The 25914-nt window shown below is 49.1% G+C and overlaps 1 protein-coding gene across 1 annotated transcript in view; it reads left to right on the top strand.

Annotated features, from left to right (window-relative positions):
* ASCC3 (activating signal cointegrator 1 complex subunit 3) overlaps positions 1-25914 on the top strand; it is a 104978-nt gene that overhangs the window by 12505 nt on the left and 66559 nt on the right. The window contains 15 exon segments of the mRNA XM_061568172.1: positions 223-426; positions 2695-2835; positions 3147-3311; positions 7334-7510; positions 8189-8260; positions 11740-11874; positions 12509-12700; positions 13088-13312; positions 16374-16493; positions 17307-17471; positions 19999-20085; positions 20684-20860; positions 21455-21680; positions 25296-25450; positions 25690-25788. Coding sequence (XP_061424156.1) covers positions 223-426; positions 2695-2835; positions 3147-3311; positions 7334-7510; positions 8189-8260; positions 11740-11874; positions 12509-12700; positions 13088-13312; positions 16374-16493; positions 17307-17471; positions 19999-20085; positions 20684-20860; positions 21455-21680; positions 25296-25450; positions 25690-25788 — 2340 coding nt within the window.

Below are 25914 nucleotides of genomic sequence, written 5' to 3' on the forward strand. Positions count from 1 at the left end.
CTCGCTTGAATCGGTGCTGGTAAACTGCCGATCTTACAGGCGATCACCCCTCTCCTTACAGCATCAGCTGTTGATAGCTAAGCAGATCACGACGAAACGTCTCCTCGTATATTTTTTGTTTACTTTCAGGGCAGCGCTGTTGACGAACATGTTTTTAGGTTTTCGCGAATAATCCACTCGTTCACTCGCTCCCTCTCTCTCGCTCACGTCTCCACCTCGCAGATCGGACAGCTGGCCTTCAGCGGCACTCAGAAGCTGAACCGTGTGCAGTCGCTGGTGTTCGAGACAGCGTACCACACCAACGAGAACTTGCTTATTTGCGCCCCCACGGGCGCTGGCAAGACCAACGTGGCCATGCTGACTGTGCTGAGAGAAGTCCGGCAACACGTGGGACCTGGTGGGCTCCTCAACAGCGGAGACTTCAAGGTGGGTGAGACCCCTGGCTGCGGCGATGGCGCCGCTGGGCGTGGTGCGGATTTCGATGGCGGGGCTCAAAAGTGCATCTAGCCTGGCGCAAAGGGGTGGGCTGGGTTTGACGTCGCTCTCAATTCATGTCAAATGGCGGCATTTGTTATGGATGGTGGTGGTTAGTGATGATGGTAATGTTGATAATGGAGGTGGTAGTCGCAGGTGATCATTGGTGCGTATAATGTTTCTGTCGGTGCTGTTCATTTGTTGTGGCGGTCGTGGTTGTGAATTTACGCATGTTGAACTTCTTTCGCACCATACGTAGCCCACGTTGCTAATCGGGATTGGTGGTGAAGAGGAAGGTGGTGATAGTGATTATGATCGTGCTGATCATGATGGCAGAGGTGACGAAGCCTATGATGGTGATGATGGAGATTAAGATGATAATGACTCTGCCGATGCCATTGCTGATGCGTTGCTGGTGATGGCGATGACTTTACTGATGATGGTCATGATCATGAGCATGATTACGGTGATCTTGCTTCTCACGTCAATGACTTGTGTTGGTTTTCGTGATCACCACGGTGGTAATGTCAACCGTGGTGGACGTGACATTGACAAGTGCTGGCAGGAGTAGTGATTAGGATAGGAGTGGCTGTTGGCCAGAGTTATCATTAAAATATTTGCTTTTAAAAACAAACATTTGGTTTCAATCGCAGCTACATGCGATGCAGGAATCATCAGGTAGACTCTATTGAAATCCAGACAGTTACATCTTTTATTCGTTGAGAAAGCACGCTCACTTTTCATTACGTGTCTGCAATGTGAGGCCACATGAGCCCTCTTTGAAGCCCGCTTGTACGTTTTGTGATATGTTAAAACACCGCACGTTTTGCAAATTCCCACCATTGGATGTGACCTGTGGAATATTTGATGCGGAGCGCACGGCTGGTGCAATGAACATGGAATTGTACGATCCAGCTTACTTGGCATAAAAAAAAACTGCACGCACGAAACAACACATCCGTATAATTTAACGCAACGTGAAATCTCTCTTTCGCGTGCTATAAATTATTTCTGTCGGGTCGCTCTTTATTTTTTCCTTGGCAGCCATACAGCTTTGCCGCGTTTTTTGCCCACATCTGGTTTGATTTGCCCTGCCACCACGACGTTAAGCACAGTGTGCACGCAAAGTGACGTCGCTTTGGAGGGGATGCATCAAATATGCATTACCTCTCACTGTGGGTTGCTATATTAGTGTCACCCCCACGTGTATGCATATATATTATTTTATTTCTCTGCCGGCAAAGCTGGCGGTCGTACCTTTAGATCAGTGGTTCTTAACCTTTACTGCAGCCTTGCACCCATTTGGTTCTCAGTCGGTAAAAAAAAAATGTATAATAATAAATACTTAGGGTTTGATGAAACAAAGTAGTTGTATCTTCTTGGTTCTTTCGGTAAAGTCACGTAGAAGGGAAATAATAAAATAATAAAAATAAAACATAATAAAATAATTCTCACGACGTTTCGGCCACAACGCAAGCAGCCGTCCTCAGGTGAAGAACAGGTCTGTCGGAAAGACAGCGTCTTATGTTTATTTTTATTATTTTATTATTTCCCTTCTACGTGACTTTACCGAAAGAACCAAGAAGATGAATCCCTGCAGTCACAAAAGCTTTAAATCGAAAAAGAAAGTACTTGTACTTACGTGTCCGTACGGGCATCTCGCACCCCCAGGGGGTGCTTGGACCCCAGGTTAAGAACCAGTGATTTAGATAAACGTATGGCATGCCTCTCTGGCCCAACAGCAGGTACGGGAAATGCAACTTCAGAGAGTTAGTTTTGGTAGAACTAGCCAATAGCAACAAAAAGTTTGCGCGTGTGTCTTCAGGTGTAGCTATGTACATGCGGTAGTAGGTTGACTCGGCCTCAAATGAGTACCTGGTGTTGTGTGTAAACATCGCCACTGACGAGACAAAGGCGACCTGGGGTAGTGCTGGCCACCCACCCCCTCATGTGCTGTGTACCGGTCTTCATAGGTGCTCGCTAACAGCACTTGCCTCATTATGGGGGATCTTTGTAAGATAGGAGAGCAGTGGTATCGTAGTTAGCACACTCGCTATGAACCTGACGACCTGCGCGTCGTCTTTGTTGCGTGCACTTGCATGCTATGCCATGCGAGTATGCGGTTGTGCGTGCGCGTGTTTGTGCATATGCATTCCCCTGTTGTGCTGTTCCTACGTACATACTTATGTACGCGCGCTTGCTCGTGTGTGCTGTCCACAGATCGTGTACGTGGCCCCCATGAAGGCTCTCGCGGCCGAGATGACGAGCAACTTCGGCAAGCGCCTCCAGCCGCTTGGCATCGCGGTGCGAGAGCTCACGGGAGACATGCAGCTCACCAAGGGGGAGATCTTACGCACTCAGGTTTGTTAGCTTGCGTGTCGTCGGCGTTGCCGGTTGAGTAACATCCAAGGGATGTGTTTCAGCTCCATCTGTGGAAATTCTGCATTGACACAATGAGGAGTGGGGGGGACGTAGCCCCACAGCACAACCCATCCGTGTAAACAAATCGCATAAATTCCACGGCTTCTTTGCTGCAGCTGCCACAGTCGCACCTTGCGTGGACATTTATAAAAATACGACCACACATTTGGAATTCCCCGTGTGCCTCTCCTTTCCCCGCTCACCTCTCTCCAACCCCTCCCCTGCGCACTGCGTCTCTCGGCCGGCGACAGATGCTGGTGACGACTCCGGAGAAGTGGGACGTGGTGACGCGCAAGAGCGTGGGCGACGTGGCCCTGAGCCAGCTCGTGCGCCTGCTCATCCTCGACGAAGTCCACCTCCTCCACGACGACCGGGGGCCCGTCCTCGAGAGCCTGGTCGCGCGCACTCTGCGCCAGGTGAACTCGCCCGCTCCGCCCGCTCTGCCCGCTCCGCCCTATCCACCTTCTCGATCGCCCTATCGTCCGCTGTGTCGCTCGCTCAATCGCTGGTCCCCGCTCACTCGTTTATTCGCTCATGCGTTCATTCGTTGAATTTGCCCACTCGCTCGCTTGCTCGCTCACTGTTTTGGGGGATTGCTGACTCGCACAGCCGCGCACTGGTATTCACTTGCCAGCTCGCTCGTCATGTCGCTCGCCCGCTCACTCGTTCGTTTGCTCACTTGCTCACTCGTTCATTCGTTTATTACTCACTCAGACACTCAATCGCTCGCTCATTTTTTTCGGGGGCTTGCTCACTCGTTTACGCACTGGCTCACTCGCATGTTCGCTGTATCGCTCACATGATCATTTTAACACTCAGTCACTTCGCTTAATAACTGGTTCACTCATTAACGAATACATTTCCTCATTTGTAAACACAATCACTTGTTCATTCGTAGGCAAACTAAGTCGCTCACTGAATCAACCATAGACAAACGAATTTGCTCACTCACTCATGTGAGCACTCGCAGCACGCTTGATTGTTCACTCATATTCAATTAGCATTTGAAAAATATCGACCATTCTAACACTTGTCCACAATGTCTCCTGTGTTGTATAAGTCACACAATGCATTTGAGAGACCTCTGCTTCCCCCCTGCCCCCCCAAAACAAAAACAAAAAAAACCTTATTCTACTTCTATTAATAAAGTTCTATCTATTGACAAAAGCAGAAAATTTAATTTCCGGTAGCAGTTGGCCATTATAATTTTGCTGCATGCGGAACTACACTGAGGTCGTTTTGACCGAGAGCCATGTATTATCCCGCCCGTATTGTCGTGATCCAATTTCAGTTCTCGTTGCGTCCGTGATGTATGTCACGTAGACCTGTCGCCGTGACCCAGCCGCTGTTGTCTGCCTAACCAAGTGTTCAATTTACATTCTTTTGACTTCGGAGCTCAAATGATAAAGAACCCTATTACCTGCGCCATAAGGGAGCCTGTGTTGAAAGTGTCTCGGGTTTTTGTGCGTATTTGCTCTTGTTAGTTTTAAGTTTTTTTTTATGCATACCCCCTGTTCTCCGCATTAACGCGAACATTCATTGATTGCACTTGCCATCATTAATGCAGCCACGACGTCAATCTAATAATCATTCATGGCAGAAGCAGCATCAACAGCGGTAATGCCACTATCATAATTGGTATCATAATCAGCAGAAATAGCATTATTTTTATCAGAAGCAACAGCAATAGCATTATTATTGTCATTCTCACAGCACTGTCATCATTAGCAAGCAGCAGAAGCTTTGGCTGCCAAAACCTTTTGGGCTGAAGAGCTTGAGTGCGTACCATTTGCCAGAGTTGAATCTAAAAAAAAAAAGTTTCTTTTTTCTGCTGAAGCACATTTTACGACAGCCTAACAATATCCCCTTTTTTCACAAACTCAACAAATCTGGCAAACCTATAAGGTAATACACAAAAAGCCCTTTGACTGACAAGAGAGGCAATATTGATACGCACATTTGCATCGATTTGGTTGATCTATTGTTGGATGAGGGCCTCCCCCAGGCTATGCAAGTCCTGAGATGTAGGAGTGTAGAAGTACAGTACAACAGCGGATTTTAGAGCACTGCTGCATGCTCCGCATAGTGTAGCCGGACAGCCTATAACACACCTGTTATGCTCAGTGGTTGCTTATCCAGGCACTCTCCAGGTTCAGAGATAGTGATCGATGAAGGCCAGGTCCGTAGTTGCGAAGCATTCATGTGGGGTATAACAGTGGATCGTGCCGCACTGCTGCGCTGCTGCATGCAAGAGGTACTATTTTTGTTACGAATCGGAAATTAAAACCGTAAATCTCAGCTTTTGCTGACTCACGGCTTTGGTCTGGCATCAGCTCCGCTTTGAGAGAACTGCAATGTGTAACTGAAAATCACTTGGGTTTTATTAGCATTTGTGTTTGTACGGCACTTGCGTTCCACATTTACCGAATTGCGCTTATGCGCTGCATATTAATCGGTGGGCAGTTCCCGCGCGGCATATATAGTTTTACGCCAAATAAGCATGAAAGCTAGGCCGAGTGAACTTGGACGTGAATGACTTTACCGAAAGAACTAAGAAGATGAATCCCTGCAGTCACGGAAGCTTTAAATCGAAATTGAACTTGGACGTCTTGTGTAAAAGAGCTTGATAGCTCATCCGATTCCTCCATTGTAACAAAACATCACGATTCTCATTCTGAGCGTCGTGGAGCCAACGGTTGTGGGTTTTTTTTCTTCTTACGATCCAGCTGTTGGCGTCGTCAAAACACCACTCGGTGGAATTGCGGAAGGCTGAAGGGTGGCAACGGCTCGCAACGTGGCGGCGAATTTCTGACAAACAGCGCGGGGGGGCGGGCGGGCGGGCGGGCGGTTTTGCGTTTCGTGCGACGCGACAACTTTTGCGGTTTTATCTTTGGCAAACGGCTCGTCGCCCTCTCGAATGCTAAGTCGCCGATGAGAGATGCGCTCGTGTACTAATATATACACGCTGAAATGTTTTCCATCCAATTTGGCTTGCTTGTGATGAGGTTTTTTCTTTTCTTTTTTACTGCATGTGACAAAGAAAAACTAATTTGCAAAGGTGATTAGTGCCGAGAGATTATAACATTTAGTTTTAAAACAGATGAGCAGATTAACTCGGGAGTTTCATTAATGAGTAAATAAATATAAATTACCATGCAGATGAAAAGGTGGTGGTTTATCCAACAGTGAGACCTTTATATAATTAGTGAGTGATAATGCTGAAACTTTTTGATTTAGCCCCAGGTGTTGACTTATTTATAGTCAACAGATTGGATATGTTGTGTTTATTTTCGAACACAGTTGCTGAGCACAGGGTCAAAGGACCAAAACGTCTGTATATTGCATTGCGCTTAGTTATCAGATATTGGGAATGTAAATAGAAAAATTGATGTGTAAATTAATGAATGACTGATTGGAGAAAGTATGGTCATGGTGGTTACGGCTTTCTGTAAAACAATGATTGACGTTATATCCTGAAAAAACATCGAGTCTCTGGACACTTTAATGGGAGTTTTCTGCCAAGGCTAGTTTTGTGTCCAGTGCCTGCACTTTGATTGTTAATCTCGGTTGCTGAACACGGGCCCAGAATCCCAAATCACCCTGTGGCTGGCGACAAGCAGCATTGTTAAATTTGTAATAGATACGATTTAACACGTTTCCTTAATCGAGCAAGGTTGTTGTTTTAAGAACTTTGAGGGAGGGGGGGAAGTGGTGAAGAGATGACGAGAGTGAATGTCAAAGTGGGGCAGTGGCGAGGGCTGACGCAGAAAGTGTTGAGACCTGCAGGGTGGTGGTTGAACACCTAAGCCAGTGGTGGGTGGGCGACCTGCAGCTCGCGGTCCGTTTGCGTACCCGTAGGAGCCCCTTGTGGTGTTAGGGTGTCTAGGGTGACGCGTATAATCCGTTGTGTATGCATGTTGAACTTCTTTCGCACCGTTCGTAGCCAGCCGTGCTACTCGTAGGTGCTGAGTGCTAATCGGAGGTGCGGAGTTGTGAGTGTAAAATCAACATTAAGTGAAGAATCGTTACACAAGGTGGTCACATTTCCTTGGTAAAGTGAAAGGGCGCTGCCCTGCAATTACTTGCTCGTGACACTGCTGGCTTCCACTAGGGTGAGAGCTCAAGGGCCGTCTAAACAGGTGGGAGTACCCACACTTTGCCCCACCACAGACTGATTCCCCTGCACTCCTATCGTTTTCTGTATTGTTGTAACTTTCTGACCCCATGCCCCAACTGGAGGCCTGTGTAAAAATAGCTCCAGTCTAATTCAAGATGATTTATTTCCTGTTTAGTTGTCCTTCCCCCGCACCTTCGATTAAGCACGGTTGGCTACGTACGTAGCGAAAGAAGCTCAACATACATACACACGTACACGCATTCTAATTGTAGAATCGCACCGTACAAGAACCGCCGTTAAACCTGCTGCGTCCGACTGCAGGTGGAGAGCACTCAGAGCATGATTCGTATCGTGGGTCTGTCGGCAACCCTGCCCAACTACCTGGACGTGGCACGGTTCCTGCACGTGAACCCGTACATCGGCCTCTTCTTCTTCGACAGCCGCTTCCGGCCCGTGCCCCTGAGCCAGACGTTCATCGGCGTCAAGACGACCAACAAGGTGTGCCTGGCAGTTTGGGCAAACTCCGCCGTTTGTTTCGTAGCGACGTTGAGATTATTCACCGCAGCAGCAATCATCACCCCCCCCCCCCCCTCAGTAAACTAAACTATTTTACCAGGTAAGGCCCCACTGAGCAATATCGCTATTTTTCTAAGAATTGACCTGTTCGCAAATGATAGCTCAACGAAGTGGCTCATAGAGTGTTTGGCTGCAATTTATAGCGGCCAAATTTATAGCAGAGGAGGCAAGACTTGTTTTCGAGTGGTACCCAGTGGTACATGAATCTGAATCTTTATTTATCCTGGAAACGTCCGATGAGCTATATGAAGCTTTTTTTCACAGCAAGTTGGTCAGTGCCCAAAGGAAAGACCTAATGTCAGATGGTGGTAGTAGAGGGACATAGAGATCTGACATTGAAGGACTTGTTAACCGCAACAAAGAAAATAGCTAAAGCCAGATATTGCCAATTTTAACTATGAGCGATCCTTGAAAGACGTTATTACCGTGCAGTAAGTGGAGGATGCTCAGAGTTACTTACGCTGGGAGACTGAAAGAGGGACACATGCATTAGACAAGATCTGGTTAGAAATGTCATTTTATTTTTGTAAATGCTGCATTGGCCGCAGGAGACGTGTATGCACATGCGCTGCTGTCTTCGCTCTAATTGTTGCCTCACAGATGCAGCAAATGCACGACATGGATGAAGTGTGTTATGATAAAGTTCTGGAGCAAGTCAAGGCTGGACACCAGGTTGGTTTTTTTCTCTCCCCGAATAGTTCATGGTCGGGGTATGTATGTGCGTTAATGTTGAACTTCTTTCGCACCGTACGTAGCCAACCGTGCTAATCGGAGGTGCGGCGGTAACAGCGTCGCTTAACTTGCCTGGGACTGTCATCTCACTGGGGGTCTTGTGACATCTTGTCAGAAGTGTCCTGTGTTGGGACGCTTGGCCAATTTCCATGTGGGTGAAAACCAGAGGGAGGGCCTGGAGAAAATCCAGGCATTTGCTGAAATAATATTCAAATTTGACGTGCTGCATTATCATGAATGGACACTCCAATTATTAGTATTGTTATTCACTTAATATGTCGATGCTGTCACAGGCCCACCATCGTTGAATCACCAGAAATGTGCCCAGTGTTGTCAGATCTCAAGCGCTGAAGCCTGGGTAACGCTTTGTAGCACTCGGATAGGTGACGACCACACACAGCGGGATGTTTAGTCCTGAGGGCCTTGATTCACCCGCAGACGAGGAAGTTTAACACGTAGGCTTTTTATCACGCAGGAGAGGGCAAAGACATTGTTGTACTGCACTTCAACGGTCCCACAACCGTGCTATCCACCAACACCGAACCCGTACTGACCGACGTGGTGAAGTATGGTTAAATAACCCCCATGTCCCTCATAGTATGGGGAATCTGTCATCCAGCAGTGGATTGACAATAGGGCTGCACGTATCCTATGGTACAGCATTTAAACCGAGCGAGATGTTACGCCACATACAATACAGAAAGGATTGGTGGATCACTTGGATTTGTGAAACTCATAAACCTACTGGGGTTGTGAATTGGCAAGAAGGCGGCAGTACAGCAAGTGGCTTCGCGAATCGATTTTCATAAGGTGACGTCTTATAAATGGACCTCCCCCTCCATTAATAATAATTAGCGGGTGACGTCACTCCACATGGGGGGCGAGGCGCCTCCTCCCCCCTTCTCAGCGTCAACTTACATCCCTTACTACAAAGGCAGAACCCTCACGTCATGCGATCTCCGTAACGCTGTTGAGACATTGAAGTAAAAAGGACATCATGATGAACAAGGTATTATAACCTTTATATGAAATAGGTCTGTGTCACCGCGACCTTATAAATTGCACACGGATTGATGCAATGAATATCACGTCACAGTCTGCTTTTCGCTTGCAAGTTTCAGATTTACTGAAATAAACCCGTCCTTAGATGGGCAAAAGGCTAGTACACATTTACCAACAATGATCAACGGAAACAAAATTGAAAACACATCACATCTCAGCTTGGCTCCTAACATCTTCTTCACATCCGTGACGCATCTCACGCTATTGCAATTTGCATGTAGAGCTGACTGTACCGACCGTGTCCAGGGGCTACTTAAACGTCGAGGAATATAAAGTATATTTTTAAGAATCAAAAGTAATAAATCGCTGGCCCCGCAAACTTTTACAAAGATATCAAAATGGGAATGGTGTTCTAGCAACGTGGGCGCTTGCTGTACGTTTTGAATTTACGAGATTAACGAGTGAGTGCTTTCAAAACTGCACTCGCACGTACGCACGTCGGCAGCAGCATCTCAAAACCGCCAAGGATGGCATCAGTTCAAACAATAACTTCACGTTTTATACACGTATTAAATAATTGATTTTTTCGCAATTTTTCGCTATCACAAAACCCTTACAAAGCCAAACATAAATAAGTTTTGGTATACGCCGCCTCTCTTATAGCTCTCAAGGCTCTCACAAAGGGTTGATGATCCCTGAGTTTCTGTAACAGTTACTATAAAAAAAGTGATTAATATAGTAAAATCAGCAACATTTGACATTACTTAGTGATGCTGCTGCATTGACAGTGGTGCTTCAGCAGATTTATAACAAAAACAAACTCAACAATTTGTTAGTAACACTGTGGCCCTAAAATAATATATATTAAGTAAAAATGTTTGGGTAAATTGGACCCGGCTCATTATTGCTTGAATGTTATTAAAATATATATTTTTTTACATTTAACTCTCCATGCATGATTTGAAAGTAGATGCTGAGGTGGCACATGTTACCAAGGGTGGTAAGACATTTCAAAAGACTTGGGAGCCTAATAAGAATGGGATCTGTCACTCTGGGGTTCAACTTCTGAATGCAGGGAGCTTCATTAATCTCTCCTCTCGGGAACGGAGTGAACGATCAGGGACATACGGGGGAGGGGGGGTGGGGGGGGATTCAGTTTGTAAGAGGAAGTCAGATGATGACCACTATTTTATTCCCACAGTGGTACCGATTTTTAACAACCGCAGAGGGATAATGGGCTGCACTGACTCAAGATTTAAAACTCGTCCTTTCGCCTGCAAATAGAGACCACATATAATTTATATCCTGTAAAATTGTAAAATGAAATAAAAATCTGGGAGAAAAAAACCCGGAAAAATTATTCTTTGCTTCTTTCGGTAAAGTCACGTATAAAGAAAAATAATAAATTAAATAATAGCATACGACGTTTCGATTGCAACACAAGCAATCATCATCAGGTATAATGAAATAGCGACATAAAATCTAACCAGAAAAAATTATAGACAGACATATAAGCAGACAGATATCACCAAGATACACAGAGCGGGCAACACAGGTACAATGAGGGATGATCGTCTCTGTGGGGTGGCCTTAAATAGACAGAGGGGGGCGGAGGCAGCGAGAGGGAGGGGTTAGAGACAAAATTTACATGTCAATGAGTACAAAAAGGAGTGAGCAGGCTTAGGGGGAGAAAGAGACACACTAAAATTAAATAACCTAGCAAAGTATCGAAATGTTATGTAAAACGACACAGAGAGTCGGTCAACACACAATTAACGCATAGCCTGGTCGATTACGTATTTCAAAGATTGCTATGTTAGAATTTAAGTGTGAAAATCTCTCCCTAAGCCTGCTCACTCCTTTTTGTACTCATTGACATGTAAATTTTGTCTCTAACCCCTCCCTCTCGCTGCCTCCGCCCCCCTCTGTCTATTTAAGGCCACCCCACAGAGACGATCATCCCTCATTGTACCTGTGTTGCCCGCTCTGTGTATCTTGGTGATATCTGTCTGCTTATATGTCTGTCTATAATTTTTTCTGGTTAGATTTTATGTCGCTATTTCATTATACCTGATGATGATTGCTTGTGTTGCAATCGAAACGTCGTATGCTATTATTTAATTTATTATTTTTCTTTATACGTGACTTTACCGAAAGAACCAAATAATAATTCCTGCAGTCACGAAAGCTCCAAAGCCTGGAAAAATTGTCCCAAACCGCGCGTGTAAAGATCCACATTGCCCATTCACTAGCGCGCATCATGCCTATTAAAAAAATGTTCCGCGCGAAGACGCAAGCACACGCGGATGAACGCACGTCTGGTCGGACCGGCGGACTTCTCAAGGCGTGGAGTGGGCTGTGATTCGAAGGCGTGCTTCTAAGGCGTTTGCGCATCGCCTCTCCTTGGCGCTGCCCAGGTCATGGTGTTCGTGCACGCTCGCAACGCCACCGTCCGCACGGCCATGGCTCTGAGGGAGATGGCGAAGAACAACGGGGAGGCGGGGTTCTTCACGCCGCCGCAGTCAGCCGAGTACGGCACAGCGTTCAAGCAGGTGAGGGCGGCAGGCGCTGGACGCTGATGAAATCGGACACCCGACAAAATCGACGATCAGCGATCGGCCCTTATATGGAACAAAGTAGGCGTTGCGTTGCCCGTAGGGGCACGTCTCTGCCCACGTATGGTCTTGCAAAACCCGTATCGAGGTGTCTGTTGTATCGACTCTGCTCGCGGTCGATCCGACGGCCAAGTTAAGAGTATCGATGCATCGCGGGCTAATCGGCACGTCGATTCATTGGCAAGCGATCCATGGATTGAGTAATTTCATTGGTTAGTAAAGCTTCATATTAAATGCCTCTTTTTTAAATTGGCTAACATTTGCACGATCGGTGAATCGCCCGTGGTCCGTTTTTATTGTACTACAGCGCACATCGAACAAAGTTAGGGCCCCTTAGACCCCAGCGGCCTCCTGTGGCCCCTATGGCACCCTGGTGAGGCAGCGCGGGCCCCAGTGACCTCTTACGGTCCTGGATGGGGTGGCGGCTTTCTTGATCTCCTTTTGACCCCCTTCCACCAGCAGTGCCTTAAGCCAGCAATCCTCCAGGGCTGCACGTTTTTGCTTGCTCCCAGTGTGGTATTACCGACGGCGTTCGTCCTCCTCCTCCTCCATGCGTGCCCCTCGAGTGCAGGTGGAGCGCTCCCGCAACAAGCCGATGCGCGAGCTGTTTCCGGACGGCTTCAGCACGCACCACGCCGGCATGCTGCGGCCCGACCGCTCGCTCGTCGAAGGGCTCTTCTCGCGCGGGTTCGTGCGCGTCCTCGTGTGCACCGCCACGCTCGCCTGGGGCGTCAACCTGCCCGCCCACGCTGTCATCATCAAGGTGCGACCGCGGTGGTGGCTGCCCCCCGGTTCAGCAGTGCGGCGGACGCGGCGTCGATGTCGTGATCGGCAGCGGCATCGTTGTTGTTGGCAGGAGCTGCATTGGCAACAGTGACGGCACCATGGTCATCGTCACCAGTAACAGCAGCTTTGCTATCAGAAGATGATTTAATTGCTGCGACACCATCTTGGGTAGTGAAAGAACAACGCCGTTATTGTTTACAGCGGTGGCACAGCAACGTCGGCGTTGTCGTCGTCTTCGCCTTTTCATCCGCGGCGGCAGCAGCTGCGTTGTTGCAGATGTCATCGTCGTTGTCATCGTCAATAGCAGCATGCAGCATCATCGTCGACTTCGACTGTAGCATTATCGTTATTGTCACCAACACAGGGCACGCAAATCTACGACGCCAAGCGCGGTACCTTCGTGGACCTCGGCGCGCTGGACGTGATGCAGATCTTCGGGCGTGCCGGGCGGCCCCAGTACGACACGTTCGGCCTCGGCATCATCATCACGTCGCACGACAAGCTTGGCCGCTACCTCACGCTGCTGACTCAGCAGAACCCCATCGAGAGCCAGTTCCAGGCCAGCCTGCAGGACAACCTGAACGCGGAGGTGCGTACGGGAGAGAGCGACGCACTTGGCGACGCTCAAGCCGAACGGCCACAGTTGGTTGTCCGTTGCACGATAACAGTGGTCGAATTTGTGGTGTCCGGTCGCCGTGGGATAGGAGGTGGCGGCGCTTTGTGCACCGAGAATGCTGTGTGGGTGATAGGATGAAGCCGGCTTAGCCACGGCTGTGTACATAGTGCGTAAATATGCTCTGAAGAAGGTCCATTGCCAGAAACGTCGCAGATTAAAATATTTTTTTTTCCCGTGAGGCCACAGTGTTTATTGTAATGAATACACGTCAACCGCTTGCAACTTTTTGACGTTAAATGCAGTTTTAAATCTGCAGGGGGCAGTAAAGTCTGAGGAAGGTTTTTGAGTACATAGTATTGACGCCTGTGTGTGTGTGTTTCCAAGTTGTGTGCCATCCAATACGTGATTTGTTTTGTTTATGAATAGCTGTTGTTCATTGCCTATGTTTTGTTCCTACTTGTCTGGAGTCCAACTTTTCAACCTTCTTTGAAAGTACAACGTAACAAATTTGTACATCGGGCACTTAGTGAAGGTGGAATTGAGAAGAGAATTATGAAATGAAGGCACGAACAAGGATGAGTCGCTTTCAGCCAGCCTGGTATACAGAAGGTCGTGGGTTCGATCCCAACCCTGACGCGCGTATATGTGGAGTTTGCATGTTCTCTCTCTCTCTGTGGTCGTGTGGAGTTTTCTCCGGGTCCTCTGTTTTTCCCTCATTTACAATCACCGTGAGCATTTGACTCCTGTGCATTTATGTATGATCGTCCACTTCATTGGGCTATCACTTGTGGCCAGGTCGCTTCTGAAAGAACTTAGTTAGCTCAGTGGGCCTTTTATGATAAAATACATTTTTTTTTATATTGCATTTTACCAGCTAAAACATGCTGATCAGAACTATGGACACTGATTACGAAAATGTAACTGCAGATGAAAGGTGTGCAAAGAAGCATGGGGAGATGCACGTTGGGGAATTACACTTAGAGACCAGTGGAGTCGCATTGGAATCAGGGAACAAATACAAATCGGAGATATCGTGTTGATTTCATGTAAGTAAACATATAAGCAAGCAGATACCTTCATGTGCATCAATATGTTTCTGCACATAAGAAATAAACGCATGTATTACACAAACCATTGTCCCCACGGCCTTCTGGGAGTGCTTAACTTGAGCAGTATGGATTCAGTCCAAGCAAATGAGTGGGATACAAAGCTGGAGGGAATGACGACAGCCAGTGGACAAGCCTAGTAATTTATTGGCAGTATAATGCAAATCCGAGAGAGAGGATTACCACCACAGAAATGGAACAATGAGATCGGCTCGTGTGAAGAAGTTAAATGGATTGTGGCATTACTGGTACTGCAAGGCGTGTCAGTAGCATGGTGAGGCCTTCATCTCTGAATGGATAGATAATTGGCCCGATGATGGTAATAATAATGATGCCTCCGGCAGATATCAATGAACAATAATCGCTCGCCTCGGGCCCCTTTCCACGCCGCTGTTATTACAACTGTGCCATTAGCCGCCAATAAATCACCGCGCGCGTCACGCGATGGTAAATTTGTCACGTACGGGGGCAGGCGTCTGGCCCGCTCCGTGTCCTCCTGCGGTGGTGGTCGTCGTACCTGTTGCACAGATGCACACGCTCGGCTGGAAATTCAGAGAGAGCCCCCCCCCCCCCAGGTCATTTGGCGCTGACCTGCGTGACTCGTGCCTTTCATCGGCAGCATCATCAAACTTGGCACGGAGGAGTTGCCATAACAAAAGAAAGGGCTTGCGTTGCCCATGCGTTTTTTGTTTTGTTCGTGCTCCGTGGGTTTTGTAACAAATGTCTGTTTTTTTTTTTGTCTGGATCTGCCGTTACGGGTGAGAGGTCTTCAATGCGGTTTGCCGATTTAAGTGTTTGTAAAAAGGGAATCGGTCAAAATGTAGAGCATGTGCCCCGTGAATAATACTAACAAAAAGAAAGCCGAGGAGCATTTTACAAAAACCTATTATCGTTATATTGCTATTCATCATTGTCATTCTCACGTTGAGAGTGGGCGAGTCGGTCAACGTGTCAGCATCATTGGCTCAGGACTTGTGCTGAAACCTGATATTGAATGTAACCTACTGGGGGGTTGTCAGGTTATTATCAGTTTTTTGCGATAGCCGTTTGTCAAATCGATTCCCAAGGTCATGGACTCGATGTCTGGCCAGGTGGCTCGGCAGCAGAGAGAGCGGCTCGCAGTCATAAGGCTGCAAGTTCAAATCCTGGTTAAGGGGGGTTGACTCAGCCGCCCATCATCCCTCGGGGGGTCGATAAAATGAAGACTACTTTGTGGGGAAGCCAACAGTGGTTGTCCGATAAAGAGACTTGTCTCCACCATTGGGAATGTTAAACGTCCACCATATTTATTTTTATATCTCTGTATAATATAATGCAGCATGTATAGGGGTGGTAGCCAGAGGTTGGTGGCCAATTGAAATACCTTAAGCCAGATTATGCTCGTGATGAGCTTTTATTTATGTTATGTTATTGCTTGCTTACCTAGGAAAGCCTTGCCAAATCTCATGGCTATTTCCGAGAGAGTTCCTGCCGAGTTTTCGCGACAGGGGGCGGTGATTTATCAGCTTCATCCCAAATTAGTCATTTATAGCATGACGCTAGCACACTGGTTTACCCGCAGTATTAATCAGGTCGCCCGCTGGCTTCGAACCGTGTACCTGTGCAGCACTCACACAAGGCCATGTCCTCGGATAACGCATGAACTGCGTATGTTTCAAGGGCAAGGCATTAAGGCCAGATTGTAGAGGTTCTGTAAGGGCAGATCTTAAAGGTCGGTTTTCAACTGTGCAACAGGGGTGTGTCTGACAGAAGGAAGGAAGCAATGGCGGGGGTGTGGTGGCATCTGAGGCATTGGCCGTGATGACCTTTTTGATGTAGATTACACCGTATCTCGATCGCACGCGCACGTGTGTTGACGTCAAAGCTTCCGTTGAGACTGATGCGCCCGATTGAGCTCTGTGGCGTTTTTTTTTTTTCTCCCGCCGCAGATTTCCCTGGGAACCGTGACCAACGTGCAGGAGGCCGTGAGGTGGCTGAGCTACACGTACCTGTACGTCCGCATGCGAGCCAACCCACTGGCGTACGGAATCAGCTACAACACGCAACAGGTGAGACGTACACACAAATGTGTCCAAGCGATATCTAGACAACGCAAAGTCTGGCGATTGTGACCCGAAGCTCGGGGCTCCATATTGCATGTCACGTGACACCGCCGTACAAGCCGGCAAAGGTGCAGCCCTGCAATTGCTTGCTTCCGCTACTGCAGGCGGAAGAAGGGCCTCCACTAGAGGGAGCTTTGGAGAAGCCCCGAATCTAGAATGTATTTGTCCTACTCTTCCACGCTGGATGAGGTGGGAGTGCCCACCACGCTTTATCCCACCACACGCCAGCTGTCGATCGACTAACTTGTACCCATTCACACAGCTGGGTGGATGGACAGAAATGGGGCGGATTTAATAAACTCACCCATTCTATGAACTGCCGCGCTGGGAGATGGAATCGAAACGGCGACCTCATCTCCCATTTACAGCCGCGAGGCAGTGGTGGAATTTCCACATTCCTATGGCCGGGGCGAGTCTTATCATTAGAAAAAACTAGTGTTGACTTCCCCATAAAGTTGATACTTACGTAGTGACCCCAGATAAATGATGGACCTCATCGATCCCCATCCAGGATGTCAATCTGTATCCCTAGCATTTGCAAGCCCTACCGACTGAGCCACCTGGCTCTCAGGTGCTAGTAAACATTTCATTAACCGCCTTCTCATTCGCGTGTAATTTTTGGCAAGCGAATCCCAAACGCCGGTCTCTTCTCTTGTGCATCACCACGTGAGTCTCTCACTTCACGCCTCCATTGGCTCATGCCCTCGTCCGCGTGTCACCCTCTCTCCCCGTCCCCGTCGGCGCGTGTCCGCGGCGAAGGCCGACCCGTCGCTGCACAAGTTCCGCGAGCAGATGGTGGTGGACGCGGGCCGGAAGCTGGACAAGGCGCGAATGATTCGCTTTGACGAGCGCACGGGATACTTCTCGCCCACCGACACGGGACGCACGGCCAGCCACTTCTACATCAAGTACAACACCATCGAGGTGCGTGCGTGCGTGACGTGTTTTAGCGAGTAGCGCCGATGAAGGCCGGCACGACACACGAGGGGGTGGGTGGCCAGCGCCACACCCGGCCACCTTTGTCTCCCCAGTGGCAGTGTTTACACACCGCACCAGCTACTAATTTGAGGCAGAGTCGACCTAGGGGAGGCTTGCTCTTGACCGGTTCAGATAATTGTCACTGGTGTTGGCCGCGAGCGGGGATCATAGTGCAAAGCGCTAACAGCTACACTACTGCTCCCCTTAATAGGTGCTTGCTAACACCACTTGCCCCAACAGCCTGTTAAATGTTCACGGGGGATATTTGTCTTTGTGCAATGCGTGTGCTCATGCGTGCATGCGTTTTTGGCGCCTCCAGCGGTAATGCAGCGGTTAGCGCACTGCACCTCGAACCCTCCGACCTGAGTTTCGATTCTCGCTCGTGGCCAACGAATATCAGAACCGGTCCTGGGTCTCTCCTAGGTCGACTCCGCCTTAAATTAGTACCTGGTGCACTGGGTAAACATCAGTGCTGGGGAGACGATGGCAGCCAGGCGTTGTGCTGGCCAGACTCTTCCTCGTATGCCGTACCGGCCTTAATAGGTGCTCGCTAACTAACAGCACTCGCCTCAACAGTCTGTTAAAGGCTCTATGGGGGATCTTTGTCTTTTAGTCTCACTCGCATTGTTTCCGGTTCCACCCGCGCTGTCAGTCATATTACGGCTGGCAATGCCACTGCTGGTTTTGAAGTGTAAATGCCAGTATTGAACGACCACAGTCATAGCTGCGAATGTCAGTACTGTCACTGTTAGTGCTGTCACTGTCAGCGCCGTCGCTGTCACCGCTTTCACTCAGCGATGTGGCTCTTGGCAGTATCACTATCGATTTCACATCACGGCTACTGTTGTAAAAAACTATCACTGTCAGACGCCATCACAGTCATTGCCGCCACTAGCAGTGCGAACACTGTGAATGCTATCCGTGATCAAGTGAATGCTATCGGCACAATCGCAGGAAGTTCTATCCCTCGCATTTACACCGAATGCCAGAACTATGCCAGACCATCACAGCCAACGACTGCTGGCAAAGCCGTCGTGACGTGGCCAGCACCACAAGCACCCCACGCCTCCTTTGTCTCCACAATGCAAACAGTGACCACTGCACCAGGTTACTTACGACTCACGTTAGGCTGTGAGGAGAGGCCCAATCCATGTACTATTTGGCCAACCCAGGGGTGAGTCATTTATTGCTTGAATAAGCATGGAGGTGGAGCTCATATCTTGTTTGCAGCCTTGTGCCAAGACTAAAATAAAATCCACATTCCTATGGCAGGGCCAAGTCCAATCAATAGGACAGTGCACTGTGAACTTCCCTGCCAAGTGGTACTCGTTTATTTTTTTATTCTAGAGGGGATGATTGGCTGAGGCAAGCCCTAAACCAGGGTTTGAACTCGCAGTGTTAAGCTCACGAGCCGCTCGCTCTACCGCTGAGCCACCTGGCAGGCACCGTTACGTTTCCGCCATCACGGCCTGATTGGTATCGGCGCATACTAACTCGTCCCGGGGAAAAGACATTGGCAGTAAATACCTCTTTATGGAAAATGCCTTTAAACTTATGCCTTTATTTAAATGAACATAAAGCGTTACGGCTTAGGGTAAATTAGCATTTAGATTGTGGTCCCACGGGACGGGGAGAATATCCGAATTAAATTGAATAACATAGCTTTGACTGAGAGAGCTTTGTGTGTGGTGTGCCTGACTGCTTATGGGTTCAAAGACGAATGAGATAATTGTTTTAAGCTGAATTAGTAAATGATAATGCTTTACTGTTAGTATAAAGACATTAGAATTGTAAAAAGCCAGATAAAAAAACACTTCTCAGAATACTCTTTGATGTATTTTCCTGATTGCTATAGTGGTACCGTACGCCTTTTGGCGTCCTCTGGTCTAACACTGTTTGAGACGAGGCTCAAAGAAAGATGTCTCTGGTGTGGACCGATCAGTTTCAAGGACAATGCATATATTATCAGAGTAGGTTTTTTTTTTGCATTCTGACCACAAGCATTGTGGTTTATGCAGACATGATTCAGTTTGGTGTTTTAACATCTTAACACAGCTGTTTTGTTGCCAGAAAAAAGTGGAAAAACCTATTATCAGAGGTACCATATATTGCGTTCATGTTTGAACACGTGTATTTTGCATACAGCTCCCAGTAGTCCACTGGGTAACATGCTAAGTAAGTTGCAAGAGTCCCACACCTCTGCCCAACAAATATTGTCATGAATAAAAAATAATCTCACTCTCTTTTGCGAAGCTGGCATTTAAAGCTCCACTGATATTATTCGCAACTAAGCCTATACAACACGTTGTTGATTCAAATTAACCGTTACAATTGCACTACGTACATTGAATCGCACACGTAGAATTCAGTTATTTACGGTTTCTAAAATTTTGTCAGAAAAGTATACGCTGGGGTTTTGTCGTAATTAAAACGGCGTTTCGCTGTCTCCGTTTCGTTTCTCCTCTTGTGGCAGACTTTCAACGACTACTTTGGCCCGCACCTGACGGAATCGGACGTGTTATCGATGGTGTGCAAGGCAGAGGAGTTTGAGCAGATCAAGGTGGGACTGCATGGCAATTGCACACGGTGTGACCTTTTTTGCAAAGGCATCCCCATGCCCATTGAATGTTTGTTCTCGATCAACCAATTTCATTGTTCATGCAGATGCCAATCGGTCTGTATTTAATTTTTTATCGTTCTATCTTTTCCCCAATGTTATACCGATTCTGCTATCGGCGTCACATCCACCAACTCTTGTCTCCGACGCGCTGGCTCTGTTAGCGTGCGTCACCACGCCTGGCTCGCACTATCAGCAACTGCTACATCAGCGTGCTGTGTGTGTGCCTGTAGGTGTGTGGGGAGCGGTAGTGTTGCGGTTAGTGTGCTGTGAACCTGGCGACCCGGGTTCGATTCCCGCTCACGGTTAACACCAGTGACGATTATCTGAACCGGTCCTAGGCCCTCTCCTAGGTCGACTCAGCCTCAAATGAGTTCCTTGTGCAGTGTGTTAAAAGCGGTCGGGCGTGGTGGTGGCCACCCACACCCCCACGTGTGCCGTGCCGGACTTTATAGGCGCTCGCTCACAGCACTTGCCCCAGCAGTCTGTTACAGGCTATACGGGGGATCTTTGTATTTGCTCCCCTGGGCTGCTGGGTTAGGTGCGCGAGGATGAACTCGGCGAGCTCGAGCAGCTAGCCGACGGCTACTGCCTGCTGCCCGTGGCCGGCGGCGTGGAGAACGGCTACGGCAAGGTGAACATCCTGCTGCAGACGTACATCTCGCGCGGGGACGTCGACTGCTTCTCGCTCGTGTCCGACCTCTCCTACATCGCCCAGGTGAGTCTGGATGGCACGCTCCGCGAGTGTGCTGAATACGAGAGACGGTGGTCGTTGATGAACGACGTCACGAAGCGGTCCTTGGAAGAGCCGTGCATGGTTCCGGAGCTGCAGGTTGTCGACCTCTGGTCTAAATGATGGGCGTTTGTACGATTGTGGGGGCGTGTTTGATTGCGTGTGTCTGCCTGTGTTTGAGTGCGTCTCTCTCATTGTTCTTTGTGTCTGCCTGTTTGTGTGTTGGTCCGTGGCTCTGTTGCCAGGCTGCCCTGTTAGATGGCTGGTTTGTCTGTCGGTTGGTTGATTGGTTGGTTGTTATGGTGATTCGTTGGATAGATCGTAGGTTAGTTAGTTGGCTGGCTGGTTAAGTGTTTGGCTTAGTGGTTGGATGATTAAGTGGTTTAGTGTTTCGTAAAAATGGTTGGCGGTTGGTGGGCTGGTTAAATAGTCGGTTTAAGTGGTTCATGGTTTGGTTCATTTTAATTGTTTGCCGATTAACCATTCAACTCCCAATTGAGTAGGTAGACACTTTGACCACGAGGACATGGAACGAGTCCTTCCCTGTTCCAAACACGTCCGTCCGTCTCCCCCTGGCAGAACGCAGCGCGAATCGTGCGCTCTCTCTTCGAGACGGCGCTTCGCAAGCGCTGGCCCACCATGACGAGCCGCCTCCTGGCCCTGAGCAAGGCCATCGACCGCCGCCTCTGGGGCTGGGCCCACCCGCTGCGCCAGTTCTCGGCACTGCCGCACACGACGCTCGAGAAGCTGGAGGCACGCAAGATGACGGTCGACAACCTCCGAGACATGAGCAGCCACGACATAGGTAGCGTGTTGTGGCACATCGCAATCTCGTGGCTCGTTCAGCCGCGTTCATTCAAACGATCGTTCAACTGCCCGCTCATTCGATTGTCCGTGTGTTCAACTGCTCGCTCAATCATACGATTGCTAATTCAACTGATGCATTACATGTGACGCACACACGTGTTTATTTTTGCATGCGAAGGCGTGTGTGCACTCGCACGCACCATAGATGAGAAGTAGTCGTGGCACATTGGTTAGTGTGCCTGGCTGCAAGCCCAGCTACCTGGGTTCGATTCCCGCCACGGCTAATATCCAGTGGCAATTGAAATCTAAACCGTCAGTCCTGTGCCTCTCCTAGGCTGGTGGCTCATCTTGAAGTGAGAACCTGGTCCCTCTCGGCTAAGATTAGCGCTGGGGCAGGCATTAACAGCTGGGCACGGTGCACCTTTTCTCGAGTGCGCCGTGCCGTCCGTCATAGTTTCTCGCTGACAGCACTATGGTCCCAACAGTCTGTTTGTTAATACAGAGCGAGGGGGAATCTTTGTCTTCGGTCTTGCACACAGCAGAAGTAATGAATGTTCAAACCACACTCGAACGAACACACCCTGTACGGGCGGCCAGGTGGAACAGATTGCATTTGCACATTTCTCCGAGTTATACGGCACACCCTATAAAACGCCGCTGCCTCTAAATTTAACGGGGCCAAGGCCCGTCTAATGGGCCGGCCTGTCCGGTTTGTTTTACTAGCCACGATTTACGGGAGCCCGCATCTCTAAAAGGCATTTCAAGCGGAGGTATTGTTCCCTTGTGCTCCGTTTTGGACACAAATGCCCCTCTATGTTGTTTGGTTCTGTATCGGGCACTCCATCTTCTTAGACATCAGACGGCATCGGAGGGGGCCGCACCTGTGCCCGACGTGCTGTGCGCAACTCTGCCAACTCGTCTGAGTCTGTCTGCGTTGGCTATGATAGTGATGATGATGAACGGGGAGGTGCTGCTGTGTGAGCACAATGGCCAAATGTGAATCGCCAAGCTGAATGGCTTCTCCCTGTGGCACGTGGAATGCAAAACATAAATATAATTATTTAAATAATAATATTGTTATATTTTTTTCACATCAGAGTGAAATGCATGCGTTGTATTTTTTTATTGATTGTTTTTACCCGGTTTTTAGCTTGCCCGTGTTTTGCAAGCTCCTGGGCAGTGGTTGTGATTCGTGTTGCGATTGGAAAATATGAGAAAGGTAGATGGTGTAGAGACATTAGGCTTTGTGTTCATAAGTATCGCTTCTTGTAGACCGTGGAAGCGCATCAATCAATTTAATCACGGTAATAATCTACGGCCCTCTGTCAATCTCCTGCTGATTGAAGACGTCCGCTTGCTGCGAAAGGTCATGGCGGATGTTTGACCGTACTTCACCCTACTCTGTCGGTGTGCCTCGATTGAAGCAGATGCCCCACGGAATGGTTCAGATACCCGGCTGCCACTGACCTGTGACCCGTTGGTTCGCACTGCAGTGCGCTGCAGTGCAGTGCGAATGGCAGAGAAGACGCTGGATGGTGGAGACGGTCAATCACTGAGCAACGACTTGACGAGGCGGGACTGTCAGTCGTGTGGGACATCACGTGGGAGGATTTGAAGGCGACGTGGGTCCAGCAGAGCTTTTCCACCGATATTTATCCCGATTGTGCTGTCGACGTCACGCCGTGAGTTGAAGAATCCTGCCGGTTCTGAGCCAGTTGCAACCCTTCGTGTGAGAAAATGGCCCACCACGGAGGCAAATTTCACGGAGACTTCTGAACTCTGGTCCCCAGAGTGGAGAGCAGCACTGTCCGACTCGCTCTGCATATGAGAGTACGGTTCTTGACCTGATGGTCAAAATCAAACCAATATTTTAATTCTTATAGCTGTAATTTAGCTGAATTAAGTACGCAGCTCAATTTAATGGGGTCTTGCAGTCATTTGTGACTGGGCTAAGGCAATAAACTCACTGGACGTGACAACTCGGGGTAATCTTAGTTGGCTGTCCTGTATCGAACCCAGCATCTCAGCGGTGTCAGCTCAGCACCATTACCTTTGACCCCAACACAGTCACTTACCCCCTAGAGGAATTTTAAACGTGGCGAGGAGGCTCTTGTAAAGGCAGCAAATGTGAGTCCATCGCGGTTAGTTAGCGGCAACACCCTGGGGCACCAGCCTTGCCTATTCAACCGTCTCCTCCTGCGTTTACGTCCCCTTAAAGTAGCAGACCAGAGTTTTGAATTTCTCATTCGTCTGCCTCCACGCCTGCCTATCCCCATCGCCATCGCGTGTGCTCCCGTCCGACCTCGGCCGGGGGCGGCTGTTGTGACAAGCGTCGGGACGCTTGCGTGGTTCCCGGGCAGCCGTGCGTAACGGCACACCGACACACGGCACTTGTGGTAAATTTCCCGTGACGGCCGTCGGTTTTTTGGCAAGGGGGAGCCGTAACTCTTCAGAAAAGACACACCTCGCCCCCCCCCCATCCCGACCCCACACTGATCACGCCCGTTGCGTCACGACCGTAGAATAAAAGAAGGGGAAAAGGGCAGGGCAGGTCTCCCGTGTGTTGGCTTCCTTATCTCACGTTTACGAGTGAATGGGCAGCGGGGGCGGTGACGTGGCCCCAGCGGTGCGGAGCGTTTGCCGCTCGTTGCCAGAGGTTCGTGGTTTGGTTCGAAGCCAACGAGGCTTCACTGGTTATCTCCGCGGCGCGTATTGACCGTACAGAAATGCGTGCCGTGGACGTTCAAAATCCCCCTGGTGTCATTGGAAAGGAGCGTAGGCCCATTGTGGTCGACATTTTTGCCAAGTTTTAAAAATGACACCGCAAATTCCTCGATTGGGATTGTGCACGGCAGCTTCGCTCCCCACTGGCAGCTCACATGAATCGCATTTGCAGCGTGAAATCGGTCTGCACTCATCTCATGGCGGGACAAAGAACCGAGTTGAGGGTACGCCGCCTACTGGATCATTCATAGCGGTGGCACGGTGGCGAGGATGTTAACCACCTCGCCTGGTAAGCAGGGGCTCGTGGGTTCGATCCTGACTCTGACGCCTGCTGTACTTTTGCAGTTTGCGTGTCTCTCTCCCCGTGGTTGAGTGGATTTTTCTCCCGGTCCTCCGGTTTTTCCCTCTGCGTTTAGAATCAACATCACGCGTTTAAAAGTATTCGGCTGCTTTAAATAGTTTAAATAGTTTTAGTGTCAGTCTGGCTCGGTATCTCGCACGATTGATTGGAAGTGCTCTCAAGTCTTCTTCTTCCATATGGCTGATGTAGATGCAGAGCAACAACTACAATTTCACATCAAGGTGATCAAGCCAGGTAATCGCAGGTATCGCTGTGATGTCTGCTTCGTATTTGTGGATCGGGCATTGCGTCGTTACATGTTGTACGGTTCGTTCTGGATGGCCACGGCCGCAAACTGGAGAGTTTTATATTTTCCATTTGTGCATCGGGTATTGGCATCTGCCATGTGGTATGTGCAGTGGATGTCGTTTAGGTTGGACCATGAGCTGAGCGGAAGATCAGTCCCTGGCTTCGCCTGCGTTGGGTCTTTCACAATGAGTGCTAGAAGTGACTGCCGCTTCTCACCCTCCCACCCACGCATGCGAGCAGGACACATGATCCACCACGTGGCAATGGGTCAGAAGATCAAGCAGTGCGTCCAGCAGATCCCCACGCTGGCCCTAGAGGCCTCCATCCAGCCCATCACGCGCACTGTGCTACGCGTGCGTCTCTCCATCACGGCCGACTTCACCTGGTGCGACCAGGTGAGCAGCTACTCCAGGATATACGCAAGCGTTGTCCGACCATTCGTAGGCGTCAGGTATGCAACGATGCCTTGAAACACTGCGCCTCCGATTAGCACGGTTGGCTACGTACGGTGCCAAAGAAGTTCGAGCTACATACAACATGGATATGTCGCCACCACAATCGTACGTTAATGACTAAATCAAAACGTAACTGCTCGATTGTTGATGACGTGTTTGTTCATCTAAACTTCGTCAAGGTTCACGGCTCTGTTGGCGAACCGTGGTGGATCTGGGTTGAGGACCCCACCAACGATCACATCTACCACTCGGAGAACTTCATGATCCTCAAGAAGCAGGTGAGGTGACATTCGCACTCGTCCTACCCTCGTGCCGCGTGGACACCCCACAGACTTGGTGAGCCGCTGGCGTACTCGTAACCCGAGTGTCTAACTGACAGCGTATATCCAGAGTGTGTAATCGCC

The sequence above is a fragment of the Lethenteron reissneri genome, chromosome 5, assembly GCF_015708825.2.
Source record: "Lethenteron reissneri isolate LAM-NWPU_2019-01 chromosome 5, ASM1570882v1, whole genome shotgun sequence".
Lineage (NCBI taxonomy): Eukaryota > Metazoa > Chordata > Hyperoartia > Petromyzontiformes > Petromyzontidae > Lethenteron > Lethenteron reissneri.